The sequence below is a fragment of the Rhinoderma darwinii genome, chromosome 2, assembly GCF_050947455.1.
Source record: "Rhinoderma darwinii isolate aRhiDar2 chromosome 2, aRhiDar2.hap1, whole genome shotgun sequence".
Lineage (NCBI taxonomy): Eukaryota > Metazoa > Chordata > Amphibia > Anura > Rhinodermatidae > Rhinoderma > Rhinoderma darwinii.
This window is the reverse complement of record NC_134688.1, coordinates 85,017,762-85,035,377: the sequence shown is the minus strand read 5'-3', so window position 1 is coordinate 85,035,377 and position 17,616 is coordinate 85,017,762. Positions and strand designations below refer to the sequence as shown.

The 17,616-nt window shown below is 43.7% G+C and overlaps 2 protein-coding genes across 8 annotated transcripts in view; one reads left to right on the top strand and one right to left on the bottom strand.

Annotated features, from left to right (window-relative positions):
* Positions 1-17,616, bottom strand: part of TARBP2 (TARBP2 subunit of RISC loading complex) — a 72,189-nt gene that overhangs the window by 26,755 nt on the left and 27,818 nt on the right. Inside the window, exons 9-10 of one of the 7 annotated variants that reach the window (XR_012881340.1) lie at positions 16,339-16,476; positions 14,728-15,162 (exon numbers count right to left, since the gene is read on the bottom strand). Coding sequence is in view for 4 of the 7 variants with exons in the window: in XM_075851864.1 (XP_075707979.1) it covers positions 17,387-17,544 (158 nt within the window). In the remaining 3 variants the exon portion in view is untranslated. Of the gene's footprint in view, positions 1-8,661; positions 8,777-14,727; positions 15,163-16,135; positions 16,477-16,537; positions 17,545-17,616 lie in introns of those variants that run through there. The other 6 variants (XR_012881338.1, XM_075851866.1, XM_075851867.1 and 3 more) reach the window with 6 other exon arrangements.
* Positions 1,790-9,236, top strand: NPFF (neuropeptide FF-amide peptide precursor). Its single transcript, XM_075851868.1, has 3 exons — positions 1,790-1,919; positions 4,881-4,999; positions 8,675-9,236. Exons 1-3 carry the CDS (start codon positions 1,794-1,796, stop codon positions 8,793-8,795), a joined length of 366 nt encoding a protein of 121 aa, XP_075707983.1. The 5' UTR covers positions 1,790-1,793; the 3' UTR covers positions 8,796-9,236.

Genomic DNA, 17,616 nt, shown 5'->3' with positions numbered 1-17,616 from the left:
TACGTTCTTTTCTGGAGCTCTGCAGGAGCGGCTTCGGTCATCGGACTAGTGCATCAGCAACCGGATCGGTCCATCTGATACTGAATCTCCCATCATCGCTTGCAAATTTTCATGTGAGATGTAGCTTGTTCTTTTTGAGGGTGTCTAGTTACTCTAAGGCCGGATTCGCACGAGCGTGTTCTGTCCGTGATATACGGTACGTAGGTCGGCCGCATTTCCCGTACTGAACACAGTCCAGGGAGCCGGGCTCCTAGCATCATCGTTCTCTATGACGCTAGGAGTCCCTGCCTCTCCACGGACATGTTTTCAGTGCGGGACAGTTTTTCCGCAGCGAGGCAGCGACTCCTAGCGTCATAGATAACGATGACGATAAGAGCCCAGCTCCCTGCTGTGTGCTCAGTCCGGGAAATGCGGCCGACCTACGGACCGTATATCACAGACTGAACACGCTCGTGACAGATAGTGACCTCCTCTGAAAACGCAGCAATTCAGTCCACTTTCTGCAGCAGGAATTGACATGCTGCGGTACGAAAAATACGCACCGCTGGTGAATTTCTGCTTGGAAATTTTACGCAGAGTGTGGATGGGATTTGTTAAATCTCACCCACTTTGCTGCTACTGTATTCAGCTTCGTATTTTCCATCCGCAATTCCGGACAGAAAATATACAGCAATTCCGTTACGTGTGGACAAGCCCTAAGCCTGTCAAGGTCGGCAACTGTACCAGCAATGCGGTTCGGTTTCTAAAAGAGAGGTCAGGTAGCTAAACTCCTGGGCCGTCCATATCCTTTCATATTCACTGCATGCAAAACCATTATTAGGCCTCTGATTTGGAAGGCGGCAACGCTAACCCCAAAGCTACTGACCTGTCCTACATTATTAGTACTATAGTATGCATTTACCCGGGAGTGTAAGTTAACGTTGGGTCATGAGGGATAGTGAGACCTCCGCCTATACCAAGTATCTACTGTAAATCAGCCATTAGTTATCCTCCAGAAAATATTAACATGATGTGTGTCAGCAGGTGCTAGTGATTTACCAAAAAGCTCTTGTGCGGCTCCCACCTAGTACACTGATTTTAATATGTTCAATATCAGTAAAGTTTTAACTCTTATTTTCCGGTGATAGTTAATTTCTTAATTTCCCATTGGCATCAATTTCAATTTACCCCAGTATTCACCCAGTTGACAGAGCTGCACTGAATACAGACCTCTACACTAAAAATGAATGCCCCCCCCCCCCATTTCCCTAATTCATAACCAATCCTTTCATTTGGAAAAAATATTAAAACCCCCGAATAGTGGATACACCCTTTATATAGCAGCCTACTCTGTATCTGCAGCATGAATTGATTATTTTAGTAAATATAACAATCTAGTAGAAATAGACAAGTAGAATTCCCCACTCTCCGCCATAGCTGCAGTTATTCACTTTAATACTAAATTTCTGTTGTTGTGCAATACCGATGAACAAATCCCCATCAGATCCCATCCACGGGGACCCAATACATTAACAGGACAAACAGCTTTCAATTAAGTGTACACAAAAAGGGGTTTAAGTGCAAATTAACTGGATTTATCGCAGCAATAACATTGCGGGGAGCTTTGCACACACTCCTGGGAGTATTTCATCTCCTTTGGGTCCCCCCGTCAAAGTGTGACAATAACATGTGGTACTAGCACTCTCCACAGATGAATCACCATGTGCACCTTGTAAGGATGGCCCCTCCCATGGAAGTCCCATCTTATATACACAAGACCTGTGCCCATTCTCTCACATCTCACACACCCAGCCATGGAGATACTAACACTTGTGCTCCTCGCTCTACTGTCCTGTGCCCGGAGTGCTCAGCTACATCAGGCAGGTGATGAGTCACCTGAAAACTTCATGGAGGTGCCCCCAAGTTTCCTCAACTCACAGGTAAGTAATGGAAGTTCTCCTAGGGTAAGATGAACCATTTACATTTTGTTTAACTCTTTTCCAAAATTATTTGTATTCATGATCAGACACTAGAAACCTGGCTCAGCTGTTAAAGGGAATATCCAGTTGTATTATTTTCCAGTATGTAACTTGGCCAAGTCGGAAAATAAAATTTTTGGGTGTCCCACAGCTCGGACTCTCACTAATGCCATGGCTCTTGGTATAGAGAATGCACAAACACGAAGCTTACATTGCTTTCAATGGTTCAAGGGCACATCCATAACTCCATAGAAATCAATGGGTTTTAGTTCTCAGTCACTCCATACTATGGTAATACCCAGTTGATAGCCTGGTCAGAGCCTGAGGTTCAGCTCCTGCTTAAGAATGCCCACATATGTTGAATTGTAAGATTATAAATATCTTATGTGTTGACTGTACTTTTATTAATGTTATGGCATATCACTAGAATATGCCATTACGTTCTGATTTGTGGGGGTGAAAAATGTGTGACCCTCACAGATCCAAAGATCAAGGTTGTCGAGATTCTTTTTGTTTTCTCCTCCTGCATTCCCAGACACCCACTGCGCAGGGAATTGCAACACAACTCTCTTCAGGTACGTGGGACTATGTTGTAGTTCTTTGCACAGCAGGTGACGGGAGCATCACAGGGAAACACTGAGAGAGCCACTGGCTAGCACTATGACCCCTTAAATCTTATCGGTGGGGTCCAGGCAGTCAGACCCTTACCAATCAATAAGTGATGGCACATCCCAGCGATATGCCATAACTTTCTATGCTGGGTACTTCCATATGTACCGGATTTGCAACAGCAAAAATCTGTTACGGATTTCCACACAAATTCCGCTGCAAATCCAAGACGAAATCCACATGCTTTACATGCGGATTTGGTTGCAGATTTTCTGCCGATTTCACCCTAGATATTGCAAAGGGTAAAATCCAAGGTGAAAATTCGAAACATTTATTTTTAAAATCCGCACATGTCACTTTCCGTGCAGAGTTCTTTTCGCAGTGTGTGGATGAAATCTGTTAAAATCTCATCTATTTTGCTGCTACTGTAAAATGCAGATATGCATATCCATCCGCCCGTGTAAATGCACCCTTAAAGAGGTTCTCCAGTTTAACAGGGTGGAATAATTATAAGAAAATGGTAGGAAGGCAACTGTGTTGTACAAGGGAAGATTCTAGAAACAAAGCTAAAGAGACACTCATCACATCTCGGAGTCCACCAGCCAAACCCTTATCCAGAAGGGAGTATTGAGCCCCTGGTAAACTGTCCAGAATTAACACTCGGAATATGCACAGGTAAATACGGGTACATTCTGCCCATCTGAATGAGGCCTTAGGCTATGTTCACACGGGGTCTTTTGCCGAGTTTTTTGACGCGGAAACCGCGTCGCAAAACTCGGCAGAAACGGCCCGAGAACGCCTCCCATTGATTTCAATGGGAGGCGTCGGCGTCTTTTTCCCGCGAGCAGTAAAACTGCCTCGCGGGAAAAAGAAGCGACATGCCCTATCTTCGGGCGCTTCCGCCTCCGACCTCCCATTGACTTCAATGGGAGGCAGGAGAAAGCGTGTTTTCTGCCCGCGGCGCTCAATGGCCGCGGGCGAAAAACGGCGCGATAATTGCTATTCACACGGAGTATTTTGGGGGAGGAATATCTGCCTCAAAATTCCGTTTGGAGCTTTGAGGCAGATATTCCTCCCCCAAAATACTCCGTGTGAACATAGCCTTAGACTGGTATTCCTTGTTCATCTGTAGGTAAGAAAAACTGATTTGAGATAAATTGAAGCCTCATTTTATGAGTAGTAATCTTCTCAGGCTTACAATGACTGTAATAACAGTTGTGATTCCAAGTGCTGAAGTGTTACACAACATCTGACAGATTTATGGCTTTCACAATTGATCCTTGGGGCATTAGTCACAAACCTCTGAAGATCTTATATCCAGTGTTCAGAGTAATCAATTGAATACATCAGTCTTCCCGGCAGCAGCAACCTTGGTCATAGGAAAACTTGCCAGGAGACCATTTGGGAAGAACAATTAAAATAAAAGACACAGTAGGGCACATTTATAAGACCGTGCCTTTGGCATAGCAAGCAGGGTAGCCCGCTCTATGAACTATCAAGGTGTCACAAATAGGCTTCTACCTGGCTATACACTTTGTGCCTCATGACGTACACACTATCCCTCCAAGTTTCACACACTTGCACCCCATTATCCATTTATTTCTATTGAGGCACTTCACGCATTACTGCCCCCTATATTTCACTTATAGTATTACACTTGCACACACACTATTCATTTATTATTTCTTACTACACATCCCATGCACCACATACCACTCCCCTCAAGACTAGTGGGAGTGGCTATTATTATTTAAAGCACCTGCTCACTCCTTCATCAGCGTTTCTGACCTGGCTGCACCAATTTGTAAGTATGGCCTTTTTCGGTGGTTTTCTTCAAAAATACAAGTAAAAGTCAATACAAAGAATTACGGTGGGTAAAATGCACAATATTTGTAATAATGGTCAGTTTTTAATAGTATCCAAGGGGTCATGTATGTAAATGATCACAAAGAAATAATGGAAATACTGCAGAGACTTGCCCCAAATTTATAGACACAAACAGCAACTTTAATTTCAATCTAGCATTGGACGCTTTTTTGCTCCACTACGGCACAGCTATGATCGAATGCAGCTTAACTGCCTGGTAGGTTAGGATGAAAAGTAAGTCTCAGGTAGTCTGTAAACCCCCTCCTATCATCAGTAGTTCAGTCTGCTGCTGTCCCTTCCCCATGCTTTACACTGCAGCTCAGATAAGCTGCACTAAAGAGGGAGCCAGCAGTTCCACTTTAACAAAGCAGTGATATTGACAGACATCATTTGAAAAATAAACTTGTTGTTTTTGTTGAACGTATTTGCTTCTTATCTGCATTTCAGCTGGATGAAAGTTTCTCATCACAACCCTTATCAGATGATAAAAATGGCCTAAATTTTTTGCTCAGAACCATCCTGCACAACAGAAATATCCGCAGCTCCTTCCAATTCCAACCACAACGGTAAGGGCAGAATCGCTGCATTATTTTATTACTCTACACTGAGTTACTATCTATCCTTTATACGTAGATTTTTAATTAAGACGATTTGCAAAGTGGCTTCATTTTTCATTTTAGATGTACAATAAAAAAGAATGATAGACAACTCAATAAAGGTATTGATTTACCATAAAGCCACTAACACTATGAACAAATGGGCAGACAGTTTTCTAACTTCCAACATTTGGATAGTTTAGTGACCAGGGCCCAGATAGGTCTACATGGGGAAACGAGATGGGGCAAACTTAATTGCCAGAGCCCCAGCCAATCACACATCATACTACTGTCAAATAATAACTGCTCCTTGTACCAGGAGGACGATCAGAGATCAGCGCAGTAATAGGAAGTTATATGTAGGCAGACGGACTCTTTTCATGAAATTTTCCGCCTTTCCATAGAAATCAGTGCAAGAGCATGTAGTATAGAACTGGTACTTAAATTTTTATATATATATATATATATATATATATATATATATATATATGTTTCTATGAATTATGCATCTACTGTTCTTTCATAGACCATTAGCTGCTAAGGCCTCATACACAAGGCAGAGACGTTTGCTTCGGAGGTGGAATAACTCCAGACCGTTATGTCCCATGCCATTACTTTATTTTCTGTCAGATTCATACAGAATGAAATCGTCCTGGTGACACTGTTCTGTGGTTGATACTATTAAATAAGCTAGGGACTACAGGTTGGGGCCCTTGGCAATTGCCCAGTTTGCCAGCTCTGGGTGCCAACAGAGCTTGCTCTCTGCCTTTGATACATTCGGTGGCAGGATGCTTCCACCTGGTGCCTAATATATGGAGCTGGATGCGGCCACTGGCATCCAGCTCAATCCCGTAGGCTGCTGGTATGTAGCTTCCTGCCAGCAGAGGGCTCATCACTGGAGTGTGTACTTGTGCCTGCTTTGCTGTGACAACTGGCATGTAATTGGCGTTCCAATTTATCCTGATGGTGTTGAGTTCAGGGCCCTGCAGCCACTCAAGTTCCTCCACACCATGTCTTCATAGACCTGACTTTTTGCACAGGGGCACAGTCATGCTGGAACACAAAAGGGCCTTACCTAAATAAAGTTGTAAGCATACAAATGTGTAAAATGTCTGTATGCTGTAGCATTAACATTACCCTTTACTGGGACTAAGGGGAGATACAGACGGACGTTGCGTTTTTGCGCGTGCAAACAACGCTGCGTTTTGCGCGCGCAAAAACCATTTGACAGCTGCGTGTGTCATCCGTGTCTGATGCGCGGCTGCGTGATTTTCGCGCAGCCGCCATCATAGAGATGAGGCTAGTCGACGCCCGTCACTGTCCAAGGTGCTGAAAGAGCTAACTCTTTCAGCACCCTCGACAGTGAATGCCGAACACAATATCGAAAAACCTGTTGAAAAAAAAGAAAAAGTTCGTACTTACCGAGAACTTCCCGGCCGTTGCCTTGGTGACGCGTCCTTGGTGACGCGTCCTTGGTGACGCGCCTCTCGACATCGGGCCCCACCTCCCTGGATGACGCGCCAGTCCATGTGACCGCTGCAGCCTGTGCTTGGCCTGTGATTGGCTGGAGCTGTCACTTGGACTGAATTGTCATCCCGGGAGGTCAGACTGGAGGAAGAAGCCGGGAGTTATCGGTAAGTCAGAACTTCGTTTTTTTTTCTACAGGTTCATGTATATTGGGATCGGAAGTCACTGTCCATGGTGCTGAAACAGTTTAACTCTTTCAGCACCATGGACAGTGACTATCTCCTGACGTCGCGTACCGATAATTTTTTTGCCGGGTTCGGCCAAAACGAGTTCGGCCGAACCCGGTGAAGTTCCGTTCGCTTGTCTGGCTTCGCTCATCGCAAAGACACTCCGTTTGGATGTTCGGAAACAGAAAAGCACGTGGTGTTTTTCTGTTTACATTCGTCCTTTTGACAGCTGGTGCGCTGTTTCAGTCGGTTCGCACGGAAGTGCTTCCGTGCAACCTGCGTGGTTTTCACGCACCCATTGACTTCAATGGGTGCGTGCTGCGCGAAATACGCAGAGTTATTGAACCTGTCGCGCTTTTTGCGCAGCAGACAAACGCTGCGCAAAAAGCACGGACTGTCTGTACTGCCCCATAGACTTGTATTGGTCCATGCGTGCCGCGTGAAAACCACGCGGCCCGCACGGACCGAATACACGCTCGTGTGAATCCCCCCTAAGAGGCATAGCCCAAATCCTGAAAAACTGCGTTCTGTTCCCACGGAGCTTTTTTCGCTGCGTAAGAAAACGGCCGCGAAAAAGAAGTGCAGGACACTTCTTGGGACGTTTTTGGAGCCGTTTTCCATAGTTTCTATTGAAAAAAGCTCCAAAAACGGCCGTAAAAAACGCAGCGAAAATCGCGAGTGGCACAAAAAACGTCTGAAAATCAGGAGCTGTTTTCTCTTGAAAACAGCTCCGTATTTTGAGAAGTTTTTGACTCTGCGTGTGAACATACCCTTACAGTAGGCACTATGAAGTCCGGTAGGTCGCGTTCTCCGGGTATCTGTCAAACCCAGATTCATCCATCAGACTGGCAGATAGTGAAATGTGAATGAACACTCCAGAGAACACGGTTCTACTTCTCCAGTCCAGTGGCGGCGCGCTTTATACCACTTTAGCCGACGCTTAACATAGTGCACGGTGATCTTAGCTTGTATGCAGCTGCTCGACCATTAAATCCATTTCATGAAGCTCCCGACGCACAGTTCTTGTCACTTGCAGAAGAAGTGTGGAACTCTGCAGTAAGTGATACAACAGAGTATTGGCGATTTTTATGCACTTCAGCGGTGCTGCTGTGAGTTTGCGTGGTCTACTGCTTCATGGCTGAGCTGTTGTTACTCCTATACAATTTCACTTCACAATAATAGCATTTACACTTGACCAGGGCAGATCAGACATTTCATTAAATCACTTGTGGCAAAGTGGCATCCTATGACAGTGACACGTTTGAAGTCACTGAGCTCTTTCGTATGACCCATACTACCAATGTTTGTCTATGGAGATTGTATGGCTGTGTGCTTGATTGTATGTGCCTGTTTGTGATGGATGTGGCTGAAACATCTGAACTCAATAATTAAGAAGTGTGCCACATACTTTTGACCATGGAGTGTATATAGAGACTACATATTGTACGTTTTATTACTAAATAGTAGCGGTTATCTGCACATTCCAGGGGCTTTACCTTTCTGTATTAGACGAAAATTTGTATAAAAAAAAGGAAGCAAAGGGACCACTAGGAACACCAAATTGGCAGCATGATTTGGCACATTACCATTTTCAGGGTCCTGAAATTCTAGCAATAAAACATTTTTTTTTTCATTTCCGCTTATTCAGTAATTCTACACTTCTCTATCAATATAGACGAGGTAGAATGGCATTTGTCTGCCATGTAAATAGTGTGAACCATTTCATGAAGCGGCTTGCGATTTGTCAGCCATTACAATGTACTGGGCAAATAAATTTGCTAAATGTAAGATTGGCTTTTGGTATATTAAGGGAATAATAGGTGAGGTACTTTGTCCATTGTATCCTATTGACTGGCAAACCTGCAAATCAGGCAAAACCATTCAGTTATACACTCCTGCACTAATCTGAAGCGTGACTGTCATGGATAATTGTATTACCTTTTCCTTTAAGATTTGGAAGAGATGAGCGCAGCTCCGTGCCAGGAGACAGCAGGATCCATTCTCGAGGATGGGACTCAGCACCACAGTTTTGGAGTATGGCCGTACCTCAACGCTTTGGAAGAAAAAAATAATTCGTATCAATCATTATACAACCAGCAAAAAGTCCATCCTCAGAGCTAGCACCGGTTGCATTGCACTTAAATCTTTTACCATGTGAGAGCCCATAAGCACAATATCAGCAGAACTAGATCACATTGCAATGAGCTATTGCAGCACTCCGCTTTAAATCCTCGATTGGCAGGCATACGGTGATTACAAATGACTCGTTAGTTGTGATGGGTTATAATATATATTAGTATTGTGTTTAGAAATACTTCCCATAAGCAGCATCTTTAAATGGTCAAATCCTTTGTAAATATACAATCATAGTATCCTTCAGGCTGATAGACAACGCACTAAATCATTGTACCAAGAAGACTTTAAACGCAATCTCTGTATATAATGCCATGTATCATGTTGTGTATCAAGTCGCCCTTATCTCTGATTGTTACATATGAATAAAGTAATTTACACCTGCAGCTATTTGTTACAGCAGTCACTTTTACAGAGTATTGTCTTTCATTCATGCTTGTGGAGCAGCTTGTTCAGAGCTCAGTACACACTTGTCCTTCTCAATGAATTAGAATATCATCAAAATGTTAATTTACTTCAGTAATTCAATTCAAAAAGTGAACCTCATATTCTATAGATTCATTACACACAGAGTGATCATTTCCAGCATTTTTTTTCTTTTAATGTTGATGATTATGGTAACAGTTAATGAAAACTCAAAATTTAGTGTCTCAGAAAATTTGAATATTATATAAGTCCAATGTCAAAAATGATTTATAATACCGAAACGTTGGCCTACTGAAAAGTACGTACAGTATATGCCCTCAATACTTGGTCGGGGCTCTGACTCTGCATGAATTACTGCATCATTGCGGCGTGGCATGGAGGCGATCAGCCTGTGGCACTGCTGAGGTGTTATGGAAGCCCAGGTTGCTTTGATAGTGGCCTTCAGCTCGTCTGCATTGTTGGGTCCGGTGTCTCATCTTCCTCTTGACAATACCCTATAGATTCTCTATGGGGTTTAGGTCAGGAGAGTTTGCTGGCCAATCAAGCGCTGTTATACTGTGGTTATTAACCCCTTAAAGACCAGGCCAATTTGAGTTTTTCATTTTCGTTTTTTCTTCCCCGCCTTCCAAAAGCCATAACTTCTCTATTTCTTCCTAGACATAGCCATATGAGGTCTTGTTTTTTGCAGGACAAGTTGTAGTTTTTCATGGCACCATTTATTGTACCGCATAATCTACTGGGAATCTGAAAAAAAAATATTTGTGGGGTAAAATGGGCAAAAAACAGCAATTACACCATATTTTTGGGGTGTTTTTGTTTTTGCGGCGTCAGGCGTTAAAAACGACATATTCACCTTATTCTAGAGGTTGATACGATTACGGCGATACAAAACTTTGCTTTATGTTTTACCAGTTTTAAAAAAAATAAAAATATTTGCGAAAAAATGGGAAAAGTTTTTTTTTTTTACTTTTAATATATATTTTTTTGAACTTCATAAAAATCTTTATTTAACTGTTTACTTTTTTTTTTATTAGTCCCCCTGGATCGCTTGCATGATATACTACAATACTACTGTATTTCAGTATATCGTGATTTTGACAGTCTCCTTTGAAGCCCTGCCAGAGGCAGGGAAAAATTAAACGTAAAAAACTAAAAAATGGCTGGGTTGTTATGGGGTTAAAGCAGGGGTCTCAACTCGGCCGGGTAAGTGGGCCACATATAGGAAAAATGGGAAGTTGACGGGCCGCATTACTTTAAAATTTGATAGAATACAAAATTATTGTTAATCCATTAGTTATTTGAACTACTATAACACTATATTACTAGAATAATAATACTACATTACTATAATAATAGCGCTAGGTTTATAATTTGAGAGAATTCTCCACGTGCTTATTTCAACAATCCAGTTTTCCAGTTTAAGTGTCGCTAAATGCAGTCCGGCGGCTCAGTTGGCAGCGTTTGGCAGACACACATGTCAAGATTGGGCAGCCCCTTTTTAGATAGAGCCACAGTGCCCTCTGTAGATACTGCCACAGTGCCCTCTGTAGATACTGCCACATTGGCCTCTTTAGATAATGCCACAGTGTCCTCTGTAGATAATGCCACAGTGCCCTCTGTAGATAATGCAACACACCCCTAGATGATGCCAGTTTCCTCTGTAGATAATGGCAGTGCCCTCTGTAGATGCTGCCACAGTGCCCTCTGTAGATGCTGCCACAGTGCCCTCTGTAGATGCTGCCACAGTGCCCTCTGTAGATGCTGCTGCAGTGCCCTTTGTAGATACTACCGCAGTGCCCTCTCTAGATGCTAACACAGTGCCCTCTGTAGATGCTACCAGTGCCATCCATAGATGTTGCCACAGTGCCATCCGTAGACGCTGCCACAGTGCCCTCTGCAGATAATGCATCCATGTCCATACACTGTGACGTCAGGGGATCCTCCTGGACGGGAATGTGATAACAGGGGGAACCCTAGAGCCGGTGTCCCAGAGGAGAGCACTACCATAGAGACTTCCCCAGAGTCCCAGAGCAGAGCCTATACTAGCGCTCTGCCCGGGACACCGATCTGGTGAAGACCCTGACAACACTGTCCATATATGGACAGCGATGTCAGGGAATTCGACAGAGTCCCGGAGCAGAGCTGATACTATTCGTCTGCACAGGACTCCGGCTCTGGGGAAGCCCCAGACATCGCTGTCAATATGAGGACAGCAATGTCAGGGGATGCCCCAGAGTGCCGGAGCAGAGCCTATACTAGCGCTCTGCCCGGGACTCCAGCTCTGGGGAAGCCCCAGACATCGCTGTCCATATGAGACCCCTGGGTTAAAGGCTATGTACACCTTTGAAAAAGTGTTGTTTTTTTTAAATAATCAGTGTGTTTGGTGCAACTTTCTAATTACTTTTTTATTTTATTTTTAAATCAAATAGTTTTTATTGACACGTGTTTTCATAGTATACAAACAAGTAACATATGAGACAATAACATCCCATCCACTCCCCTTTCCATCCCACCCACTTGCAAAGAGCACTATGCACTGTATTACATCGAGCCTCCCAACACTTCCCTACCTATGTGCCATCTCCCACCAGATAGTGAGTCTAATCCAATAGCCTGACAGATACACTGTTCATAAGAGAAGCTGACGGCAAACCTGGTGACATCAACCACTTTGTCCATTGACCCTCAAACTTTTTAAGCGCACCACGTTTGAGGTAAACGTGTATAATAACATTGAATAATATACCAACTGTATAATACCATTCATATGATTAACCAATTCACTATATGCAGGTGCAGATGAGTCCAACCATCTCATCGCTATCAGCTAACGAGCCTGATACAGTACTTTTTGAATCTCCAATTTTTGGAAATTAGGGACTTCAAAATCCTCCACATTACCTAGAACAGCTACTAACGGATCACGTGGCACCCGAAGTCCAAATACCCTATCAATTCAAAAATCTCTTCCCAATACCCCTGCAAAACGGTACACCCCCACATCATATGAATGAGGTCTGCCTGTTGCTCTGGACATCTTGGACACCCCGCTTCAGTCCGGAGACCCATTTTCTTTAAGAGCACCGGAGTACGATAAACCCTATGAAGTAAAAATAACAGATCTGCGGTGTGCCACATTACGTGAAACCAACCAGGATGCTTTTCCAAGCATTCTCAGATACAATTCCCACATCACGAGACCATTTTTCTCTCACCTGATCCAAAGGGGATTTCAATACGTAGGTCAATAGTTGACCGTATAAGAAGGAAATTACGCCCTTCACACTACCCTCAGTCTCAAGCATGCGTATAATCATTGAGATCTGTACTTCTGTTGGGGGGATTCTCCATATTGTGCTGTCAATGCATGCCGCAGCTGTAAATACTGATAAAAGAAGGTATTGGGCAGAGTAAACTCCTCCTTTAACTGTGGGAAAGATTTGAGTACACCATCTTTATATATTTGCGAGATATATTTGACCCCAATACTGTCCCACTGTTCAAACCCCCATAATTGATACAACTCCCATAGCCTTACGTTGTGCCATACAGGTGTGAACCGAGTAATCCCTGTGATGCCTTGTAAGTCCCGAGTCTACCACCAAACCTTATGGATCAAGGAAACAGTCAGCAGAGGATTGGGTGGGAGTCTAAAGCGGTGTGCTTCAAGCAGAGAAAACAAGGAGCCATGTCCTAACAAATGAGATAATATTGCCCCACTGGAACTCCCATGATCCGAAACTCCCCAACTTTTAAAATGTTGCAATTGTGCCGCCAAAATGTATGTTTGAGGATTAGGAACCGCCAGACCTCCCTCATCAGCAGCCAACTGCAAAGTTTCCAACTTAATCCTAGGGGTTCCCCCGTCCCCATATAAACCCCCTGAATATTTGATTAAATCTGTAGAACAGAGAGTTAGGAATCCATACTGGGGAGTTATTGGGGAGTTATGCAAGACAGAGCGGTTGCGTCATCAAGATCATTTTTAATTAATTAACTCTGCCCAACAATCCCAATGGTAATTTACCCCAGGCCTCAGTCTTCATTTTAAATTTTCCCAGATGTGCCAAGAGGTTCAGAGGAATAAAGTCCATGACTCTACGAGTAATCTGTACCCCCAGACACTTAAACGGTGTCGTAACCAGAACCATAGTCAAATTAGACGGTAAGGAATCTATTAATGGATCTAATGGAAGCAAGGCCGATATGTCCCAATTGATTGTTTGGTACATATTTTGGTCTCACTAAGTGATAGTGCAGACAGATAGTGATCTCAGAAACAAGAGGAGATCATCAGAATATAATGCCACTTTCTCCTCCAATCTCACCTATCGAAACCCTACAATTTCCTGAGTCATTCTAAGCTTAATTGCCAGGGGTTCTATCGCCAGAGCGAAGAGTAAAGGTTCTAATTACCTTTTATTAAAGATTATTTTTACTTCTTGAGATACTTCTGCTTTGTATCCTGTCTACAGAGCAGCTGCATCTAGTGCTAAAACCTGTATCTGTAAGGTCAGCGGCGGAACTGATGGGTTTAGTGACAGCGGATTCGGATTGTCTCTGACACGCAGGATCCACCTGTAATGGATCACATCTAAGTTATGAACTTAGAAGCGATCGGTAACAGCTGGATCCTGCGCAGGACCTGCTGACACTGAACCAGTCAGAGGCACTGACCTGACAGATACAGGTTTTAGCACTAGATGCAGCTGCTCTGTAGACAGGATACAAAGCAGCTGTATCCCAAAATGTAAGAATAATTCTTGACAAAAAGTGATTAGACAGTTGCACCAAACACACTGATAGACATTTATCTAAAAACAAAAACACCTTTTCAAAGGTGTACATAGCCTATAAATTCGGTAAGTTTCAAGCTGGGCCCTCCATGGATTGATATCTTTTTCCAGCACATCCCACAAATGCTCAATCAGATTGAGATCAGAGGAATGTAGAGGCCGTCAACACCTTGTGCCCTTTGTCATGTTCCTCAATCCATTTCTGAACGTTTTTTGCAGTGTAGCAGGGCACATTATCCGACTAAGGCCACTGCCATTAGGGAATACCATTGTGGGAGAATACTTTATCTGCAACAAAGTTAAAAGGGTAACAAAACGTTCAGAAAACCGACGTCATAGTAACAGGTCAGAAGTTTTGATTGGTGGGCGTCCGAGCACCGAGACCCCCACCGATAACTGAAATGAAGCAGCAGAAGCGAGCAGTTGGGGTACGGGCCCACTATGACACGTCAGAAGTTTTCTGAAGGTTTAGTTACCCTTTAAAGTAGGTGGTACCTATCAGAGTAAAATCCACATGAATGCCATGAAACAAGATTCCAACAGTTTGCCTTCTTTCCATAGTGCAATCTTTTTCCAGGTAAGCGACACAAACACGCGCTGTCCAAATGATTTAAAATGAGAATTTTTTATTTTTATTTTTTTTAGACCAGGGCACCTTTTTTCACTGCTACATGGCCGTTATGATTACCGGCCCATTGTAGGCGCTTTTCCGTGGTGGACATGGCACTCTGACCGGTCTCCAAACGCAGCAAGCTGTGATGCACTGTGGGTTCTGACACCTTTCTATCACAGGCAGCATTAACTTCTTATGCAATTTCTGCTACAGTAGCTTTTCTGTGGGATTGGACTAGACTTCACTCCTCACATGTGCTAATGATCCTTGGGTGGTTCATCAGTTGTCCTTCCTCGGATTACTTTTGGTAGGTACTAACTACTGCACGCCAGGAACACCCCACAGGACCTGCTGTTTTGTAGTTGCCCTGACAAAATTATCTAGTCATCACCATTTGGCGCTGGTCAGTCATTCAGCTCTTTTCACTTGTCCATTTTTACTGCTTCCAACACATCAACTTCAAGAACGGAGCTGTCGGAAACACAATAGCGGATAGTATAAGACACATGCTAAGGCCCCATGCACACGACCGTAAAAACGCCCGTAATTACGGGCCCATGGACTTCTATTGGCCACGGGTACCTCCCCGTATGCTTACGGGAAGGTGGCCGTGCCGTTGAAAAATATGGAACATGTCCTATTTCAGGCCGTAATTACGGAACGGGCAGGCCCATAGAAGTCTATGGGGCTCCCGTAATTACGGGTGACTACGTGTGTGCACCCGTAATTACGGGAGCGTTGCTAGGCGACGTCAGGGGGCAGTCACTGTCCAGGGTGCTGAAAGAGTTAAACGATCGGCAGTAACTGTTTCAGTACCCTGGACCGTGCTACCGATCACAATATAGATAAAGCTGTAAAAAAAGAGAGACGTTCATACTTACCCAGAACTCCCTGCTTCTACCTCCAGTCCGGCCTCCTGGGATGACGTTACAGCCCATGTGACCGCTGCAGCCAATCACTGGCTGCAGCGGTCACATGGACTGCGCGTCATCCAGGGAGGTCGGACTGGATGTCAAGAGAGGGACACGTCACCAAGGCAACGGCCGGGTAAGTATGAATTTCTTTTACTTTTATTAAGGAAAGGGCTGTACCTTCTCTATCCTGCACTGATAGAGAGAAGGGCTACCGGTTACTGCAGTGTAATTTTGCAGAGAAAACGTGCCCGTAAATACGGCTTAATACGGGTGACACCGGACCCGTATTTACGGGCACGTAAATACTGGTGCAATACGGGTCGAATACGTGTGACCAAGGACCCGTATTTACGCCAGTATTTACGGGTGGACAAAAATACGGTCGTGTGCATGGGGCCTAACCTATGGGCCAATGCACACGACTGTGGTTTCCATGGTCCGTGCATTGCCTGGAGCCCGGACTGCAAAAAAAAATTAAAAAATAGGCCGTGTCATAGGGTCCACAACTGCAGACTGGGCACATTGAAATAAGTGCACATCTTGTGTGTGCAGTCCGTGATTGCAGCCGGCCCGCGGATGACACTCCGCTGCCCGTCCGTGCTGTAATCACGAACCGTGCACACTGCTACAGCCATGTGTAGGAGGCCTGACTATTTACTTGCTGCCTAATATACTGTATACCACCACTTGACAGGTGTAATTGTACAAAGATAATCAACGTTCTTCACTTCACCTGCCAGTGGTTTTAATGTTATGGGTGAATGGTGTATATCGCTGTCAGGACCCTTCTTCCAGTGCCAATCATCCTAGGCCCAATATTTTGTTGCAAGTTTTATTCTTTCAATCTTCATTTAGGGAACTGGATCATAGCCTATCAAATAAGCCATTCATTCAATGAAGAAACATATTGCTTGCAAGTATAGATTTATATTTACAACACAAATGTACAATTCTTCATTCAAATGAACAGATTCCTTTAGGTTTTTTATAGTTAGAAATTCATCAATGATTTTTTCATCTTTTTTTTTTTTTTTTTTTTTTTTAAACAAAACCATGTTACTCCATGAGAAAAAAGCAACATATTGAAACAAATTCATATTTCATTCCAGAAACACGGCTCAGGACTGCTTCAACATAGTCCTGTACAGCAAATAAACGCAGCAGCCAGGCAGTTGGTCCAAAATGGTAAATTATAAATTCCTCCAATACATTTATACGAAGTGTCCAAAACAGAGAAAATGTTTCTGGTTGAATCCATCTATTTCATGTTTACAACAGATCTCATGCCCTTTTGCTTCTTCGATCCACTGCGCTGATGCTTGCGGTAAATTGGACACTTGAACAAAGCGTCAAAAAGCATCTTCTTACAACAATGTCACCTTTAAGATGAACATTCGTCAAAATAAAAAGGAAGCGGTGCAATGTGATGAATCAAGAATGTGGGAGAACAACCCCGCTTGCTCAACCACAGCAGTACTTTTTCTTGGGACTGAGTGTTTCCACCGGACACAATAATAGTTGTATTGCAACTCATTGATCCCAGCAAATGAAAGGATAAAAATCTACCACAACCTTAATCTCAGGAACACCGGATGCCAAGTTTGTGGTAGGTTTGGAAAGAAACACCAGACAAATAGGGCATATCTTTATAGCTGGAAGCCACTGCTGATCCCATTTTGTTGACACATTTTTGGGGGCTTTCTGGTGTACACACACTGGTAGGCGATGGCTCTTGTGGTGTCGAGTCCATTAATGACTGTTTTTTATGCTTCTGTCCATATTCACTTACTACCAGCCATGATCTTGAGATACTGCAGAGCGTTGTGAGCAGCGTTTGCCCGGGCTGCTTCTATGGTGACGGCAGAACCATGACATACAGTCGTAGGCTGTGTTGAAAGCTCCACAAGACATTGGTACAGGCCACTCAAACTGCATTCATCTGGGAAAACAGACTAATTAGAAAAAAAATCCAAAACAATAGTACAATTTAGGATTCTCATGTATTCTGTCC

Coding starts and splice junctions, on each gene's coding strand:
- NPFF (XM_075851868.1), top strand. CDS start 1,794: ATGGAGATACTAACACTTGTGCTCCTCGCTCTACTGTCCTGTGCCCGG. Junction 1,920..4,880: donor CAAGTTTCCTCAACTCACAG/GTAAGTAATGGA, acceptor TCTGCATTTCAG/CTGGATGAAAGTTTCTCATC. Junction 5,000..8,674: donor TTCCAATTCCAACCACAACG/GTAAGGGCAGAA, acceptor TTTTCCTTTAAG/ATTTGGAAGAGATGAGCGCA.